This window comes from Corylus avellana, chromosome ca3 (genome assembly GCF_901000735.1).
Source record: "Corylus avellana chromosome ca3, CavTom2PMs-1.0".
Taxonomy (NCBI): Eukaryota; Viridiplantae; Streptophyta; class Magnoliopsida; order Fagales; family Betulaceae; genus Corylus; species Corylus avellana.
The window spans coordinates 2,393,775-2,411,730 of record NC_081543.1 but is presented as its reverse complement, the minus strand read 5'-3'; the positions used below and the strand labels follow the sequence as shown (position 1 = coordinate 2,411,730).

The 17,956-nt window shown below is 36.5% G+C and overlaps 4 protein-coding genes across 4 annotated transcripts; 3 read left to right on the top strand and 1 right to left on the bottom strand.

Moving 5' to 3' along the window:
- The first annotated feature begins 3,740 nt into the window (after positions 1–3,740).
- On the top strand, positions 3,741–6,893 carry LOC132175286 (protein EMBRYO DEFECTIVE 514). Its single transcript, XM_059587172.1, has 2 exons — positions 3,741–4,221; positions 6,233–6,893. The coding sequence occupies exons 1-2, from the start codon at positions 3,829–3,831 to the stop codon at positions 6,566–6,568; spliced, it is 729 nt and encodes a 242-aa protein (XP_059443155.1). The 5' UTR covers positions 3,741–3,828; the 3' UTR covers positions 6,569–6,893.
- LOC132175285 (protein RKD2-like) lies at positions 6,876–10,350 on the top strand. The gene is made up of 5 exons (XM_059587171.1): positions 6,876–6,879; positions 9,129–9,220; positions 9,302–9,444; positions 9,547–9,869; positions 9,969–10,350. The coding sequence occupies exons 2-5, from the start codon at positions 9,201–9,203 to the stop codon at positions 10,281–10,283; spliced, it is 801 nt and encodes a 266-aa protein (XP_059443154.1). The 5' UTR covers positions 6,876–6,879; positions 9,129–9,200; the 3' UTR covers positions 10,284–10,350.
- Positions 10,351–11,694: 1,344 nt separating this feature from the next.
- On the top strand, positions 11,695–14,361 carry LOC132173516 (pentatricopeptide repeat-containing protein At3g47530). The gene has a single exon (XM_059585029.1). It carries the CDS (start codon positions 11,695–11,697, stop codon positions 13,585–13,587), a length of 1,893 nt encoding a protein of 630 aa, XP_059441012.1. The 3' UTR covers positions 13,588–14,361.
- Positions 14,362–14,613: 252 nt separating this feature from the next.
- On the bottom strand, positions 14,614–17,507 carry LOC132175571 (malate dehydrogenase, chloroplastic). The gene is made up of 2 exons (XM_059587546.1): positions 17,375–17,507; positions 14,614–16,142 (listed from the first exon to the last, which is right to left on the bottom strand). The coding sequence occupies exon 2, from the start codon at positions 16,132–16,134 to the stop codon at positions 14,896–14,898; it is 1,239 nt and encodes a 412-aa protein (XP_059443529.1). The 5' UTR covers positions 16,135–16,142; positions 17,375–17,507; the 3' UTR covers positions 14,614–14,895.
- Between the last annotated feature and the right edge of the window lie 449 nt (positions 17,508–17,956).

The following is a 17,956-nucleotide window of genomic DNA, read 5'->3' as shown; positions in this document are numbered from 1 at the left end:
TGGTGATTTTAAAGTTGCTGGAGCATCATAAAAATATCGTGACATACTTCGTGAAAAATAAGTTGTTGAAATTGTGGAAGCACTATAAAATAATGAAATTCCTACTTGTTGCGGCTTGAATCAATAAATGAATCTAAATAGACTTTGAGATATGCATTATAGTTCTCATTATGGTGCACTTGTTAATTTTCGTGTGTCATCAATGTGATTGGTGTTGGGGTTATATCCCACATCGGTTGTGGAATGGGCTTGTTGTCACTTTATAAGTGTGAAGGAAAGTCTCACCTCTTGAACTAGCTTTTGAGGTTGAGAGAGGCCCAAGACAAATATCTTAATTAATTTGTTTCAAAATTTTTTAATTTATTTTCAATTTACGTTTAATGAAAAGTGTTTTGGGGATTACATATAAATTATCTCAAGCATTATAATGAAAATATTAAGATATCGTGAACAACGAAGTTAGTTGAACTTTCAAAGCAATGTCAACCATTCCATCAAAATTCAATGTTAAATCTTAACGGAGGACGTGATATGCCCAAATTCAAAGTATTTTTGTAATTTATAAACATATTAAGGGTAATTTGTTTCAAACTTTTTAATTTATTTTCAATTTACGTTTGATGAAAAGTGTTTTGGGGATTACATATAATTTATCTCAAGCATTATAATGAAAATATTAAGATATTGTGAACACAACAAAGTTAGTTGAACGTTCAAAGCAATGTCAACCATTTCATCAAAATTCAATGTTAAATCTTAACGGAGGAAGTGATATCCCCAAAATACCCATGCCCAAATTCAAAGTATTTTTGTAATTTATAAACATATTAAGGGTATTTTGGGAATTTTCCTCATCAACGGTTTGATTTAACGCTAAATTTTGACAAGAGGGCTGACATTACAAATTTTTGAAAGATGTTAACCATAAATTTACATTTTTTAATGTTTAAGGTATGATTGCAAAAGTGATGAACGATTATGGGTGGTGGGTGAAGTTTTTTCCAAATTGTTAAACTCAAAAGCAAAAAAGGAAGAAATATTTTGGAATCTCTAATTATCGATATAGTGGCACAAAAGGTTAATAAGTAATTTGTTAATTTTTTTTTTATTATTATTGGCTCAAATCTAATAATCCTTTGAAATATCGAACGATTGAGGGCCCATTCACAACTTGATGCAATATTAGCATAATCCAAGCCTGAAACAAAATGACTTTTGCTATATATAATTCTTTTTGTCGATGTAGTAACACAATTGGTTAGTAAGGCATTTGTTCTTTTTTTTTTTTTATTTGTTCAAATCTAATAGCCCTTTGAAATATGTAACGATCGATGGCCCATTCATAGCTTGATGTAGTACTAGCATAATTCAAGCCCGAAACGAAGTTACTTTTGCTATAAATACCTCATTTTCACCATTGCTATAATTCCTTTTTGTCCATGCATGTAGTAACACAATTGGTTAGTAAGACATTTGTTCTTAATTTTTTTCTTTGTTCAAATCTAATAGCCCTTTGAAATATCTAACGGTCGATGGTCCATTTATAGCTTGATGTAGTATTAGCATAATTCAAGCCCAAAACAAAGTTACTTTTGCTATAAATTCCCCATTTTCACCATTGTATTTGGCACAAGGGAGAAGAAATATGGCTAAAAAAAAATATATTCATTTTTATCTTTGCTATTCTCTTCATCTTCGCATTTCCTTGGAACGGTGGTCAGTAATATTTTTTTTTTGGTCTTTATTATGCTCCTATTTAGAATCTGGTATAACCTTTAACTTTGAATTTGTCAAGCCAAAAGTATATCGTATTATTATTTGCCTTATTATATAAAGGTTTTATTATTATTATTATTATTATTGTTAGTATATTAAGTAAATGATTAAATCACTCATTTATTATGAGCTTAAACTTTTGGGATAAATAATAATTTAACATTGTATAAGAGCAGTAGGCCTAAATTCAAACTCTCACTTTATGGTTTATCCATTTTCAATTCATTATTCCACATGTTGGGTGAGTGTTATAATATAAATTAAATGATTAAATTAAGTTTTTCTATTAGCTTAAACATGTTATCAGACTAGAGGTTATGAGTTCGAACCATGCATTTGTCAACTTTCATTTCAATTAAAATTTTCAATCGTCGGGTCTCACTTGTGATTTAAAAATCTTGATAATTTATATTTCAACCCTTCTCATTCTTAAATTCTCACTCATTGATATTTCACCTACAACATCGAATTTTGAGTAGCTCGATCTAAACCTTTGGTAATTTCTAGACAAATCTGCTCGATCAACCCGTATTAAAATCAATAAAATTTTCCTTTAAAAATGTTACAGAAAAAAATAATAATGTTATATGTATCGATGTTTTAGAAATTCTATTTATAAAATTAACATGATTTTATAACTCAAAGTGTCACTTCAATAGCCACAAGAATATTGAGCAAATTAACTTTTTCTCTTTATTTCTCTATCTAATTGGCTTCAAATCTCTCTCCCATTGTAGAAGGTGAAAATACTAGATTAAGCAGAACATACAGAGAAAAATGTAACTCAATTAGGTGTGTAATTGCTTCCAAAATAGAGGGCGCAGCTGATGGAGTATGCATTAAGAAGAAGTGTCACTGCAAGCTCGCGAGCCGACACAAACCCCAGAGGCCAAGGGATCAAGGGTGCCACACACAGAGATACAATGAGAATACAAGAGACAAAAACAAATGAGAGAGTGATTATTAATTGTCTTACTTAAATAAATTGTGCTAGTGATTTCCAATAAATATTGCATGGTAGAAAGAACGTTGTTTGGAACAATACTTCTTAGAAATCTAGAAAACTTATGTCGCATTTTGCTGCTCTAATTTTTTAATTTGTTGTAACCACCAAACCTTGAACCTTTGTTGTTGAGGATAAAACATTGAGGGGGAAAATTTTAAAACTATAAGCACTAACTGCAACCGCATTTTGTCTCTTAAGAGGCTTATGTCTTTTGTCTCGCGGTTCTCAAAACAATTTCAAAAAATCAGTGTGTAATGAATGAAAATGTTGAGTATATAAACATTTGTTGAAATTAGTGGCTCATATTAACACCAGTGGAAGGTCAAGTAGATAGGAGCAGAGTGAACGTCGTGATCCCCGCGATACGGTACGAGGTATTTTGAAATTTTTTAAAATAAGTCTGTATAATTAGGATTTAGAGTTTTTCTTATATATATATTATGATGTAACCATGAATCATTAATAGCAAAATACAGTTCTCTCTGTAGACGTAGGCAGACACATTGCCGAACCACGTTAAATCTGTGTCTCTACTCTCTCTTAATCTCTCTTTTCGATTCTATATTATTCATCATTATTGTGTGCGGTAACAACAATATTTTTCCTCATTTTAAGAACTTTCAGAAAGTTTATGTAGACTCCACAAAAATTATTTTCTTAAATACAAACCCTATAAAAAAATTTGAAATTAAACACCAAAAAAAAAAAAAAACACTTTCAAAACAATTAAGAAATAAAGACATGTTATTGGTTTTTAAATATATATATATATATTTTTTATTTGGGTCTCACAAATTCAATGATAAATTAACAAAAATTTAACGGAAAAAGACCGATAAAAAAAAAAAAAAAAAAATTCTCTAAGAAATATTAACCACCTATCCAAATTTAAATGAGAAAAAGAAAAACAAAGCCGAGGCCGACAAGGATTCGGGAAAAACCGGTTGGGACCGAAGTAAACATGGGTTTTTAGACCCGGTGATTCACAACCTTTTAAACCAAACTCAATTAGGGTTTTAGGCTGTGTGTTGTTTGCTCATAGAGTCATGGCCGAAGAGACAGCACCAGAGCTCGCCGAAGCCAACGTGGCCGCCCAAGACATGGACCTCGAGGCCGTGGGACCCGAACGGGATCCCAAGGATGGTGACGACAAAGAGGTCGACTCGGCGGCGCCGAACGGCGACGCGGACTCGAAGCGAGCGAGAGAGGAAGGGGCTGAAGAAGAGGAAGAGGAAGGAGGAGAAGACGACGCTTCTTCGAGGAAGAAGCAGAGGGTGGAGACGTCCGTGGAAGAAGAGCGGTTGGAGAAGCTCGGGGGAGGAGAGGAGGATGCGGGTCGGGTCTACTTGGGTCCGAAAGAGTTCGGGTCGTCGGTGGAGATGTTCGATTACTTCTACAAGTTTCTCCATTACTGGCCTCCAAACCTCAATGTCAACAAGGTAATAATACCTTACCTTTTTTTTTTTTTCCTTCTTTGTTTAAAATTATGTTTGATTGCTGAGGAAGTGAAGGGAAGGGAAAGTTGAGGTTTTGTGTTTTTTTTTTGTGGGTCGTCGGTTAAGAACAATAAAAATTGAATTGAAGTTACTATTTTTGAGAAAATTTGGATGTGTTGGATAGAGCTGAAGGGAACATTGTAAAAAGTTTGATTTTTATTTGTTATGTATTATTTGCTTTTGGTTGCTCAGAAACTGGAGGAAGAGTTAAGAAAAGGGACATTGATGTTTTTGGGCTTTACTTTGGGGTGGTTCTGTGGGTTTTTTTTTTTTAATAAAAAAGAGCTGAAATTCAAGTATTTATTGTGTTTTATATGGTTTTCGTAGCAACCAAACAGGGTTAATTTTTTTTTATTTTCCCTTTTTATCAAAGTTTCAAACTTTTGATAGTTTGATGTGTATTTTTCGTGTGCTTAACTAATAAAATCCTCTGTTCCTCAACAGAGTGAAAAGAATGAAAAAAAGGAAAATCTGCAAGTACTCTGTCATTATTCTAAGTGAATTTTATACGGGAGCATTATTATATTGGTTAGTCGTTGTTGTATAATTAGCATTTTTTTTTTTTTATAAAAAAAAAAAACTGGTGTGGATTGATTTTGTGGTTCTTTTCAGTCCCCCGTTTTGTGGTTTTTATTCTCTCACATGATTGGTGGATATTTGAATCATTTTATTATTTTGTTCCTCAATTTAATCGTAGCAATACTATGCATGACTATTTGTACAACCTATTCATGCATTTGTTCTTGTGGAATTAAAGTTGGATGTTTAATAGATGGGTGGTTCTGAATTCATTACATTAGGATTGTACGGGTTTAGGTTCTGGTTAATTAGTAACCTAGGTGTGAAATTCTGTGTTTTGGAGTAGGGATAGCTGTAGATTTCTGTTTGTTCCAAATAGGAAGTGTTGAAGCTTCTATTTGATGTGTTATGAGTCTAATGATGTGGAATTTTGGGTACTAATTTAGATTACGGGCAAGCAAGAGTAATGAAGATGAACATAGTCCATTCAACTGTAGTTCGACTCAGTTAGTTATGGGCTTCTCGTGTATAATTCCATGTATCGTCATCAAAGTGGCAGGGTTATATTTTGGATTCATATTGCAAGTTGTGAGAGATCTTTGGCATGTTGAACAACTCTTGTTGATTTGTGTCCTTTGTAGCGGATTCCAGTTTGGCATTGTCTGCATCTTTATGCAAGATTCTATAGATGACTTGCATGGCATCTGTAGAATCATATACTTTCTGGAACTCAATGGATGAAGAATCTCTTGGCTTTTACTTAGGAGTCTCATCTGATATTTAGAGGGTTCATTATCTTTGTATATCAGAGAATCGCCCTCTATTTTGTGATGTAGAACAAGAATCCATCAACTGACTTTTCTGTTAATCTCCTTTATTGCTATTCCTCACTGTAGAAAAGCTCGTGAAATTGTGTCAATATATGAAATCTTGCTTTGCACATTGAATGTTGCACGTTTTGTTTAGTTGCATTATTGGGTTATTTGGTCATAATTTCTTTGATTACTGGTCCCATAACAAATGTTGCAAAATTTCGTGCTGTTTCAAAATGAGGCTGTAAATAATGTGGCCTCAAACTTCTGAGGTCCACGAATGAAAAGCTAAAGGCTGCATTGCATACAGATTTAGTCATTAACAGAATATACTGCTTAACTATTTTAGCCCCTGCCATCCACCCTTTCTGCTCGCCATCTCTGTCCATTTATGTGTGTGTGTGTGTGTGTGCGTGCATGTTTTAATTTTTGCTTCAAAAGGAAGGAAAGTTATTCTAAAATGCTAACCAGACAATTCACTAATAATTGGCACCCCAAGCCTGTGGCTTTACATTTGTAAGTTTAAACATAGAGAAGGGTAATTGCCATACTTGAATTGTATAATGCATTGGATTGGGATTAATTTCTGTAAAATTTATATCCATGTTCATTTTGTATTTCAGTATGAGCACATGGTGTTGATGGACTTGCTTAAGAAGGGTCATCAAGAGCCAGATAAAAAGATCGGGGGAGGGATTGATGCTTTTCAAGTGCGATACCATCCTTTGTGGAAAAGTAGGTGCTTCTTCCTCATTAGGGTTGATGAATCTGTTGACGATTTTAGCTTCAGGAAGTGTGTCGATCATATACTTCCCCTGCCAGAAGACATGAAGATAAAATCCGATGTCAATAAGGCGTCAGGTGGCAGAGGTGGTAAGGGTCATGGTGGAAGAGGTGGTGGGCATGGTGGAAGAGGTGGGGGGCGTGGCCGTGGAAGAGGGGGTAAGCCAAGGTACTGAGGTATCATGTTTAATTTACAAGAGTTGGGTTTCATGGCGGGAAGAGTTTGTAGAAGAAACATCTAATTTCTTCAGTTTTATCTTTATAGTACTGTTTACTCTATTCTAGTTGATATTGATATTTAAAGTGAGTTTTTTTTTTAATTATATATTTGGTTTTTACTCTAGATGCTGAAAGGGTGTTTTATGGAGTTTTAAGATTGCAAGATACGTACATATGCTGCATAGCTCTTGCTTTGCAAGTTGCAACAATGCTGTGGATTTTCTGGTCCCTGGATATTCACTTTCTATGCTATGGATGCCGGATGGTGGTATAAACTATAAACTCGGTAAAAGAATTCTACTTCTTTGATGCTGCATAGGAGTGATACAATTGAAGAACATCATTGATTCACTGCTGTGCCTGGACCAAGTTGTAGCCTGGATTGAGATTCGGGGTGCAATGCAATGCCTCTAATCTAAACCGTTCATTTTAAATGAACGGTGCAGAATGTGAAAGTACATAGGAGAGAGAGAAGAGGTGGTATGGAAGTCATGAGAATGGCTGAATCACTTCCTTTGGCCACTACCACTAGAGTGGTTTGGTCACTTCCAAACCAATTATGAAAGGTGGCCGAACTTCCCTTTTAGCCAAAGAGGTAGTTTGGTTACTCCAAAACCGGCCAATAGGGTGTTTGAACCACTTTTTAATGGTGGCCAAACCACTACTGTAATCAAAGAGGTGATTAGGCCACCCCCAACCCAGTCATTGGGAGTGGCCGAACCACTCTTCAAAGGTGGTTAGTTAAAGTAAGGAATGCATTGCTCTTTGTCTTTGAGAAATGCTAGGTAGGGGTAATAATTTTTTTACTAATATATAGGTAATAACATGATGTTGAGCTTATTCATTAGAGATGATCAAAACAATTAATAAAGAAAAATGCTATGAATACCAATAAATAAACTCCATATCATGTTAGTACTCTTATCTCGTAGTAAAAGAGTTAGTACCCTTAACATTTCTTCACATCGACTCTTTGATTATTATGCCCCCCTATTGGAACTCAAGGCATTTTTCTGTCTTTTTATGTTCAACTATGCCACTTTTCTCAATAAGCCTAAAACTCGGGTTAATAAAAATGGAGGGATGAACCAGATTTGAATACAAGAGAAGATGTTTAAAACCTCTTGCCATAAGGAGAGATTTGTAGTGTTTGCCTCAAGCTTGCAAGCCATCTCTCTCTCTAACCAACCATCTACATAAGTAATTTTCCCTTTCTTTATATCTTGATTTTAAAATCAAATACAGATCCAAAAGTTAAGGTAAAAAAAACTATATGAAAATTAAGCCCGACACCCATTTGTTCTAAGTTTAATATGCATGCAATCATCAACATAATTGTGTGCCTAGAATGTCATCTATGAAACTTTTAAACCATGAACCCTGAGCAGCTCTTCTCTCATTTAAAGCTAATAACTTAACAAAATAGTGGGCAATCATCCACCACTCATTTGCATTTACGAGAAATAAGTAAATACAAAGTAAATTTTGGAACGCAGCCATTAGAGAGAACGTTTTTGAACTGTAAAACTCAGCCATTAAGCCTTTCTTTTAACTCTAATCAAATGGGAAAAATGATTATGGCCGCCCTTGTATCATTGATTGAACACTATGCACGTACGTTACAGGGAGATCCTGAGAGTATCAACATAAAACACAGAAATTCCAAGGAAAAAACAAAAGAAAAAAACTGAAATTTGATCACGGCTACACATTTATCGCAGTGTAATAATTGAACAGGGTCAGGAAAAGTCGGCTGGTGGGGGATAAGATAATGATTGTGCTTCAAAGATAAAAACTCCTCTCATCACGCACGCTTGCACCCTACCACTCTCATCTCCAACCTCTATATCCTTGAAGAATGAGTAAACGTGCCAGCCATTGAGACTCTTGAAATCCATTTTAAATTATTAATATTAGTTGCTTAATAATCCACTCAAAAAATATATATAAATTGCCCCAAAAACATTACGAGGTTAGTGGCTCTAGTAGACCAGTAGCATCCATCACATAGATTAAGATTGACGGGCTTGACTCGTTAAATTAAATACGATCTGAACATGTTATACGTACGAACACAAATTAACACATCTAATTACACTGCAATGCGATAATCTCATTTGAGATTTTACTCACTCGGATCCCATTTGCTTGAATAGGTGTTGGAAATCTTTTATGTTTCTTTCTCCCTCTCCTCCATATGTTATGTGGTCATTTATTTCCCACATTGTAACTCACACACGCACACACGGGCGGCCACTGATTCATGCATGGCCGCTGCTGCACGTTCCCCAAATATTTAATCTTAGTTTTGCATTGATTAATTAGCATTAATAGAGTTCATCATGATCATGATTCATATATATATATATAGCTCCTGGCGGCCTCCCATTCATATTTGCGTCTCATCCGATACTAATGCCATTACTCTCACACCTGAAAACAAGAAAAATCCATTCCCCTGCCTCCTCATTATCCTCTCTGTTTTCCTCTCTGTCTCTCTCAAAAATGGCGAGTCAGACACTCAATGGTTGGTGGTCTACGCATGAACTGGTCTACAAAGATGACGACCCCTTCCTCTTTCCAACCCAAATGCCTTCTCTAGACTTAAGGTAACATTTTTCTTATTTTCTTCTTTTTTTCAAAAAGATTAATTTCCCTTTTCTCATTTGAACTAATATTTTATGTGGTAGTGGGTATTCTTCATTGGATTGGCAGTATGCCTTGCCAATACAAGAGAGCTTTCTTGATGCTGCTCCTTTGACAGAGGTCTTCCCAACTGACCCTTTTTCTGCACCAGTGGATATTCTTGAGCCAACCACAAGCATAATTCAAGGTGATAAATCTAAATATATATATACGTGTATGCCTTGCTTTTTTTTTTTTTTTTTTCATTCAATATTTGAACTATAATAGTCTTTCCAATATTCTATTGCAGATGACATTTTCTGCGGTTATGGAGTTTGGAATGAGATAGGTGGTGGGATTGAAACTGATCAGAGCCAGGCTTTAGTGTTGTGTAACAATGGGAAGAAAGGCACGAAGGAAGATAGAGTAGAGAGGAAGATGAAGAGGTGCAGCAGTTCCAACATGTTATCTAAGAAAGCCATTTCTCAGTACTTTTACATGCCTATAACGCAGGCTGCAAAAGAGCTTAATGTGGGCTTGACACTTTTGAAGAAAAGGTGTAGGGAATTGGGTATTCGTAGGTGGCCTCATAGGAAGCTCATGAGCCTCCAAACCCTAATCAGGAATGTAAAGGTATACCATCTCTCCCTCTCTCTCTCTCTCTCTATGCATGCATGTAGCATGGATGATGTATGCATAATAATGCATGTATGTGGGTTGTTATATATGCAGGAGTCGGGTAAAGAGGAAGGAGAAGAGAGTGAAACAAAGTTGAGAATTGCCTTGGAGATGTTGGAGATGGAGAAGAAGATGTTGGAGGAAATCCCAGATTTGCAACTTGAGGATAATACCAAGAGGCTTAGACAAGCTTGCTTTAAAGCTAACTATAAGAGGAGAAGGCTGATGGCTATGGATTCAGTGTCATGCTCTAGCAGCAATCTAGGAAGTGTGGATGATGTCATGGCTAATGATCAGAGAATGAATGAAGAAGAAGAAGAGAAATCTCTGCTGTTGGACTCCTTTTCTTCTAGTTGCATAATGTTCTGATCATGAAAGTTTCTTCAAGCAGAAAAGAAAAAACACCAATCTTGGATTGGTTAACTTGCCTAAACATGTTCTATAGATGTTATGAATGAAGGTTTCCAGAAGTTTTTTGCACCAAAAAACTTTATATTGGATGTTGCTACATGCATATATATATGCACTAGTCTTTTTGAAGAATTTTCCGCCAAACAAGTGGGATCCAAACCAAATGACAATCTAACTATACATGTGTTCTTTAATCATATGAACCATTTGACAGTAATATGATCACCTAATTAGCAGAGCCATTGATGTAGACAGCAAATCCCATTTGTATGGCTACCTAGCAGCTTGGAGGGAATTCCTCTATAAATATTTGGCCTCATCTTTTCCCTTTGCCCTGTAATTTCAAAAAACATTTCCATTGTTTGTAACGTATATACGTTGTTGGTTGTTGCTAGCAAGCTTCCAGTAATTTGCTTCCTCTTTTTATTTTTATTTTTTAATCTTCTGCTTTTTTGCAGAGACTTTTTGTACATGATTTATGAATGAAGATCATGATATCATCCAGTCAAGTTTGGGATTTATGGTTTGTGATTTTCTTGATATAGAAGTGAAATTCCAAAGCATTCTTAGTAAAATGATTTTTTGGACTCATAATGCAAATTGTAAGATGGTTTTTCAGGGTATATGTTGAAATATGGTTCGCTTTCCACGCCATAAAGAGATTGGTTATTAAAAGTAGATCTCATTATTGCAATAATTAATTACATTGATTCAATAATCAAATCTAATAAATTGATAGTTTAATTTTTATTTCTAAAAAATCTATTTAAATAGGGGTTTCTTGTAATGTATTAACTATTATCTATAGAGGAGAAAAATGATAGGAATACTAAATTTTTTATCAAGAGATGGGTATTAATGAATATTTTTTGATAAAAACTTTGGTACCTATAACATTTCTCTATATTGAAAGCAATATAATAAAAATGTAATCGGTAGTAATGCTATTTTTTACGCTCATTTATCATATTCATTTCATACGATATATTTTAAATGGCTTTTTATACCAATTACTTGCAAAAACAAAAACGCTATATAAAACCTGTTATATTAGTCCATGTGAAATGAACGTGACAAATACTAGACTTCACCCGCTCCACTTACCACAATATTATTCCCAAACATACATGAATCAAATCTTTGCATAATGAGAACTAGGATTAAAGTTCTCCTAAATGTAATATACCTTTCAAAATTATCATTAAATTTTAATTTATTGATAATTTTAAAAACCGCATTTGGGATGACTCATTGAATTAATCCTAATCTTATGGCAGTGAGAAAGCTTCTAACTATCTCAGTGAAAAGAGACATGAACTCAAATTATATAACCAATCTTTTAAGGCAAAGAATGAAAACAAGTCCATTGATGGCAACAATTCCGCACCGCCGCTCGCTGACTACTGTTGCATTTCATGCCTCTCAACAGCCTCAAAATCCACTGAAAATCCCTGCAAAACCACTCCCACAAGAAAACCAGACAAAACCCATCTCTGACACTACTCAAGCCGCCCAGAGACATGAACAACAACAAAACCGACTGCTTTCTCTCATAAAATCATGCACCCAGAAGACCCATCTGCTCCAAATCCACGCCCACATTGTCCGTACAAGTCTCCTTCAAGACCCCACCATTTCCCTCAACTTCTTGTCCCGTCTGGCTCTCTCTCCCGTACGAGACGCGGACTATTCCCGCCAGTTCTTTACTCAAATCTCAAACCCATTGGTATCTCACTACAACACCATGATCAGAGCCTACTCTGTGAGCAATTCACCCCTGGAGGGGGTTTTCATGTACCGAGAAATGAAACGTCAAGGCCTGCGGGTGAACCCCTTGTCGTCTTCGTTCGCTCTCAAGTCTTGTATCAAACTTTCTTCACTTTTAGGGGGAGCTCAGGTTCATGCTGCGATTTTGAGAGATGGGCATCAATCAGATAGCCTATTGCTCACTACTTTGATGGACCTGTATTCGTGTTGCGAGAAGTGTGATGAAGCATGTAAAGTGTTTGATGAGATACCTGAAAGAGATACTGTTGCTTGGAATGTGTTGATTTCTTGTTGTATACGTAACAACAGGACCAGGGACGCGTTGGGTTTGTTTGATATCATGCAGAGTGGCGGTGATGGATGTGACCCTGATGATGTTACGTGTTTACTTCTTTTGCAAGCGTGCGCCCGCTTGAATGCGTTGGAATTTGGTGAAAGGATTCATAGTTACATTGAAGAGCATGGTTATGGAAATGCTTCCAATTTGTGTAACTCTCTTGTAGCGATGTATTCGCGGTGTGGATGTTTGGATAAGGCTTATGGGGTGTTTAAGGGAATGCGCATTAAGAATGTGGTGTCGTGGAGTGCAATGATTTCTGGTTTAGCCATGAATGGGCATGGGAGAGAAGCTATCGAAGCATTTTGGGAGATGCAGAAAATGGGTGTTCAGCCCGATGATCAGACTTTTACTGGAGTTCTTTCTGCTTGCAGTCACTGTGGTTTGGTTGATGAGGGAATGAAGTTTTTTGATAGTATGAGCCAAGAGTTTGGGATATTGCCAAATATTCATCATTATGGGTGTATGGTAGATCTCTTGAGTCGTGCTGGTTTGCTCGATCAGGCCTACCAGCTCATAATGTCAATGGGATTCAAGCCAGATCCGACAATATGGAGGACCTTACTTGGCGCTTGCAGAATTCATGGCCATGTTACCCTTGGGGAACGAGTGATTGGACATTTAATTGAACTTAAGGCTCAAGAAGCTGGGGATTATGCTCTGTTGTTGAACATTTATTCCTCGGCTGGCAACTGGGAGAAGGTAGTGGAAGTTAGGAAATTTATGCAGGAGAAAGCAATCCAAACTACACCTGGCTGTAGCACGATTGTATTGCAAGGAGTAGTACATGAGTTTGTTGTGGATGATGTTTCACATCCACGGAAGCATGAGATTTATGAGATGCTAGATGAGATTAATCAGCAGCTGAAGATAGCTGGTTATGTTGCTGATATTTACTCGGAATTGCACAATTTGGGTGCCGAAGAAAAAGGGATTGAGCTCTCTTATCACAGTGAGAAATTGGCTATTGCTTTCGGGGTTCTTGCAACTCCACCTTGCACAACAATCAGGGTGGCCAAGAATCTTCGGACCTGTGTTGATTGCCACAATTTTGCGAAGGTTCTCTCAGGGGTTTATGACCGAGAAGTGATTGTTAGAGATCGCACCCGGTTTCATCATTTCAAAGAAGGACGATGCTCCTGCAATGATTATTGGTAAGGATATCTGGGGTTGGAGAAACACATTACACAAATTTACTGTGAGGCAACTGTTTTTGCTAGAGATGCAAGGGCAGGCTTGTGTGTTACACTAGTCCTGATGTATGAGTTCGGGGCAGAGAAGCATATGTGTTTACCCGGGCATATTCACTTAGCATTTCAAGGGCTAAAATGATAACAACGGGCCGTTTATGTCACAACAGAGAACGATTTCGGTTTCAACGCAAACTCTTGGATGGCTGCTTCCATCACCAATTTCTCAAATTTTGTTATCTCAGTCTATGAAATGCCAGGTTCAGCCTTGTTTCTAACCCTAGTGTTCTGATTTGGATTGCAAATGTTGAACGGCAGATCCAGTCCTGCACCGACAAGTTTGTACTTTTTACTACATAAACATCAATTGCCAAAGCAGTGAAATCTGAACTACACAATTTTGTGCTGATGTATTTGATATGGATAATTTGTTCTTGATCTTTGAATCATTACCAAAATATTTTTCAAGGAACTAGACTTTGTTGAGATACCATGGGGCTTCATTGTTTTGTTTGCAAAAGAAAAAGGAGAAGCTCATGCTCAATCAGAAGGCACAGGGAAGAGGACTTGAGAAGCCATGTGCTCCCAATTACTGATGTAGCATCCCAGCTTGTATTTTCGGCAATTTGTACACAAGCCTTTCCATAACAAAGAGGTGTTTCAACACAAATCATATAAATTATATTCTTCCATGCAATGATGAATCCACAAAGAATACCAATCAGAGGTCGCTAATCTATTCCATCAATGCTTTCATATGACACATTCTAACATCAGAATAACGATATGACACCCTTCATCACCAATAGCAGATATTTCTTATCCCAGTCAAGAGGTTTAAATCACAATTCGAACAAAAAGAAATTCAACAATAGAGCTATCAATAACAGAAACAGTTCATGGTTCAAACAAAAGATAAAGTTATGCTTCTTTGGCATACGAAAAAAATAAAACACAAACATCTGGGATGATACACATCCACTGGACATAAGTATATTGTAACAGCCATGTGTTATTCCAAAACTGTCAATTACTAATTTACTACTACATGCTCCCAGTAAGGAAATTATTAATTATATGTTTAGAATCTACAACAATATAGCCACCTCTAAAACTTCTTACTGGAAGGGCCTCAAGATAGTGAAAAGAGAAAAAAATAAATCATTCTACAAAACTGAAAGTACTGATTCAATGATAAATCCGCCAAAAAAACCAGACATTGTCACATCTCTTAAGTAGACATTATAACGAGGCAAGGGCTCCAAATACTTGAATTCTATGTGGCAACAGTTTGCTTCTGAGTAAACGCAATCCCCTTCTCAATGCTGGCCTTCAATTCTGGCTTAAGGGCTTCCAGAGCCTTCTGCTCATATTCGGTCAACCCTTGGAGGTCAGAAGAAATCAGAGCCTCAACCCCATTCCTTCCAAGCTTAACCCTTGATGCAAAGAATGGAAGATCAGTCAGATCTGACTGAACATACGTGCACTCATATACATCCCCATCTCCGTCAAGTGCACGAAGAGATGACTCAACAAATCTGGCTGCTGCATATGCCATTGATAATGTAGCAGAACCAGTACCAGCTTTTGCCTCCACAACTTCAGTCCCGGCATTTTGGATCCTAACAGTTAACTCTTGAATTTCTTCATCAGAAAAGTTAACTGATGGTTTTGTCCTTGAGAGCAGAGGTAGAATAGTGATCCCGGCATGTCCTCCAACAACAGGGACATCAACATCAATCAGTTTTAGGTTCTTCTTCTGAGCAACAAATGTGTTTGCCCTAACAACATCCAGTGTCGTAACACCAAAGAGCTTCTTTGGATCATAAACACCCTTCTGCTTCAGAATTTCTGCTGCAATTGGCACTGTTGAGTTAACTGGATTGCTGATAATGTGGATGAAGGCATCAGGGCAGTTATCAGCAACAGCCTCAATCAAGTTCTTAACTATGCCAGCATTGATGTTGAAGAGGTCATCACGAGTCATACCGGGCTTTCTTGGAACTCCAGCAGGTATAACAACAACATTCACACCCTTCAAACAATTGGCTAACTCAGAAGGTCCAGTGAAATCCAGAACTTGGGAAGGAGTGTTGCAGTGACTGAGATCAGCAGCAACTCCCTTTACATTTGCTATATCATAGAGATGCAAGGAAGAAACTAATGGGGACATCTTGATAAGAAGTGCCAGTGGTTGACCTATCCCTCCAGCAGCTCCAAGAACTGCCACTTTGAAAGTTGCCTGGGGCTGCAGGTGATACTGATAACTCTGATTTTCCTTTTGAGCTTTTGTGGCAAAAGATGCCCGAAGAGCTGCACTAGTCTCCTTGCTTAAGAAGGATGACTCTGATTCACAACTCACAGATATTGCAGCCTTGAGGCCACTGAAACTCTTTAGCGGGTTCTGGGAGTTAAACCTCACACCAAAAGGCTTTGATTGAGGAAGTGAGCGCACTTTACAGCCAAGGGAAACATTTGTTCCAATTGAAAAGGTAGTTGCTGATGTTGCTGCCATTTCACACTCTGTAGAACAAGAAAGTATCAGGGCTTTATCCATTGACAACAAACCAGACCACTTAAATTACTTAATCTAGAAAATAATATCCTTATTGCTTAGGTTGATCTAATCTAAACTTAAAGCTACAGTACTTCCTATTGGGCTGAAATACACCAAAAGCTTCCAATGAAAGAAATTTATACACAATCTGCAGCCAATAAAAGTGTAGTTCCAATCCCATAAATTTTTTTCGATGAGCATTGTTGACACCAGTTCAACATGTAAATGTAGTCAATCAAAACTATGGATGTTAAACTTAGCAAATCCATGAACACTGTATTTCAGAGTCACAAAAGAAAACGTTAAAATATGATAAGTCCAGCTTTTGCTATGTCCAAGTATTAAGTTCACAGAAAAGCTGTAACAAGTGTTATAAAATTTTCAAAATAGGGAAAATATATAAACTTCTGCAATTAGAAGTAAATCTACCGATTGTAAGGCTATCAACATGGACCTGCAACTCCCGGATTCGACAAATACACATTAATAATGAATCAGAAAATAAGATCACATAAACTCATAATCAATCAAGGCTGAAATTCTTTCTGTTCCAGAAATTTCAATAGTGGGAAGACCAACTGTAGACTGGAGTTGCTTTAAAATGAATGGGAGAGGACACTACGACTTCAAAACTTCCTAATATCACTTAAATGAAGAAAACCCATCACTAAAACAGTTGAAAATCACATCTTTATGTTTTTTTTTTGGGATTTAAAATCTTTCTTTTCCTACAATTTCTACACATTTTCCCTTTTATTCTATATACAGACATCTATTCCATCTAATCAGAAGTTTTACGCTACCAAATTAACCACCAAAAACAACGCTCAAAGATTTTTCTTGTTTTTCCGAAAAGCAAAAATAGTAGAACATGCATGTATGTTCTTCAATACAGTTTCAACGCAATGGAACTTATGCTTTCACAAACAACAACAACAAACACGCTTCCAAAACATGACCCAGATCCGGAGATACCCAGATGAAAACAAACCGAGCAGATCCGTCAATATCACAAGCAATCTCATACTACACAATCTCAAGAAGTTCCCAGAAGAGAGGAGCTCATGCTCATACAAACAAACAATAAATAAACAAAAAGATAAGAAATTGACAAGCTACAGCAGCTAGCAAATACTAAATCTTTAGGCAATAAAAAATTCAGGAAAATGAGATGAACAAAAGATTGGGTACACCGAACCTCGAGATCTCGACGCGAAGAGTGGAAGTGAAATGAGAGGCTTCGGTTAGGCGCTTCTTTAATAAAGGCTTCTCGTTTGGGAGCTCCGCCTATGGGCCTCGTACAAATCGCTGCTTTTCGGCACCTGCGACTGCGCCACGCATCTTAAATATGAAACCAAATCTCTGGCATATTCCCTCCATCCCATTTTAACGGCTCTGATTAAATCTTCTCTCTCTCTCTTTCCTTATTCTTTGTTTTCCATTTTTTTTTTTTTTTTTAAGAAATTTGTAATAAAAACTATAATTCTTTAAAAAATAATTATGAGTACATGTAAAACCCTTTTTCTTGTTTCTTATTCTTTGATTCACTTGTAAGTAAGATAATTTCACATAATATTAGCAAAAAATCGAGGTTTTTTCTTCTTTTTTAAATGATGATTAGGCTCTAAAAGTTGGTGAGATAATTTCATTTCAATGATTTTTCTTTTTTGGGTAACATTTTTTTCCCTTGAAAAATAATTAATTGAGATAGTCTCGTTGGATCTTTGCTACAAAACTAATAACTTACTTGCCAAGAACAAGAAGAAAGGAGAGATCTTAG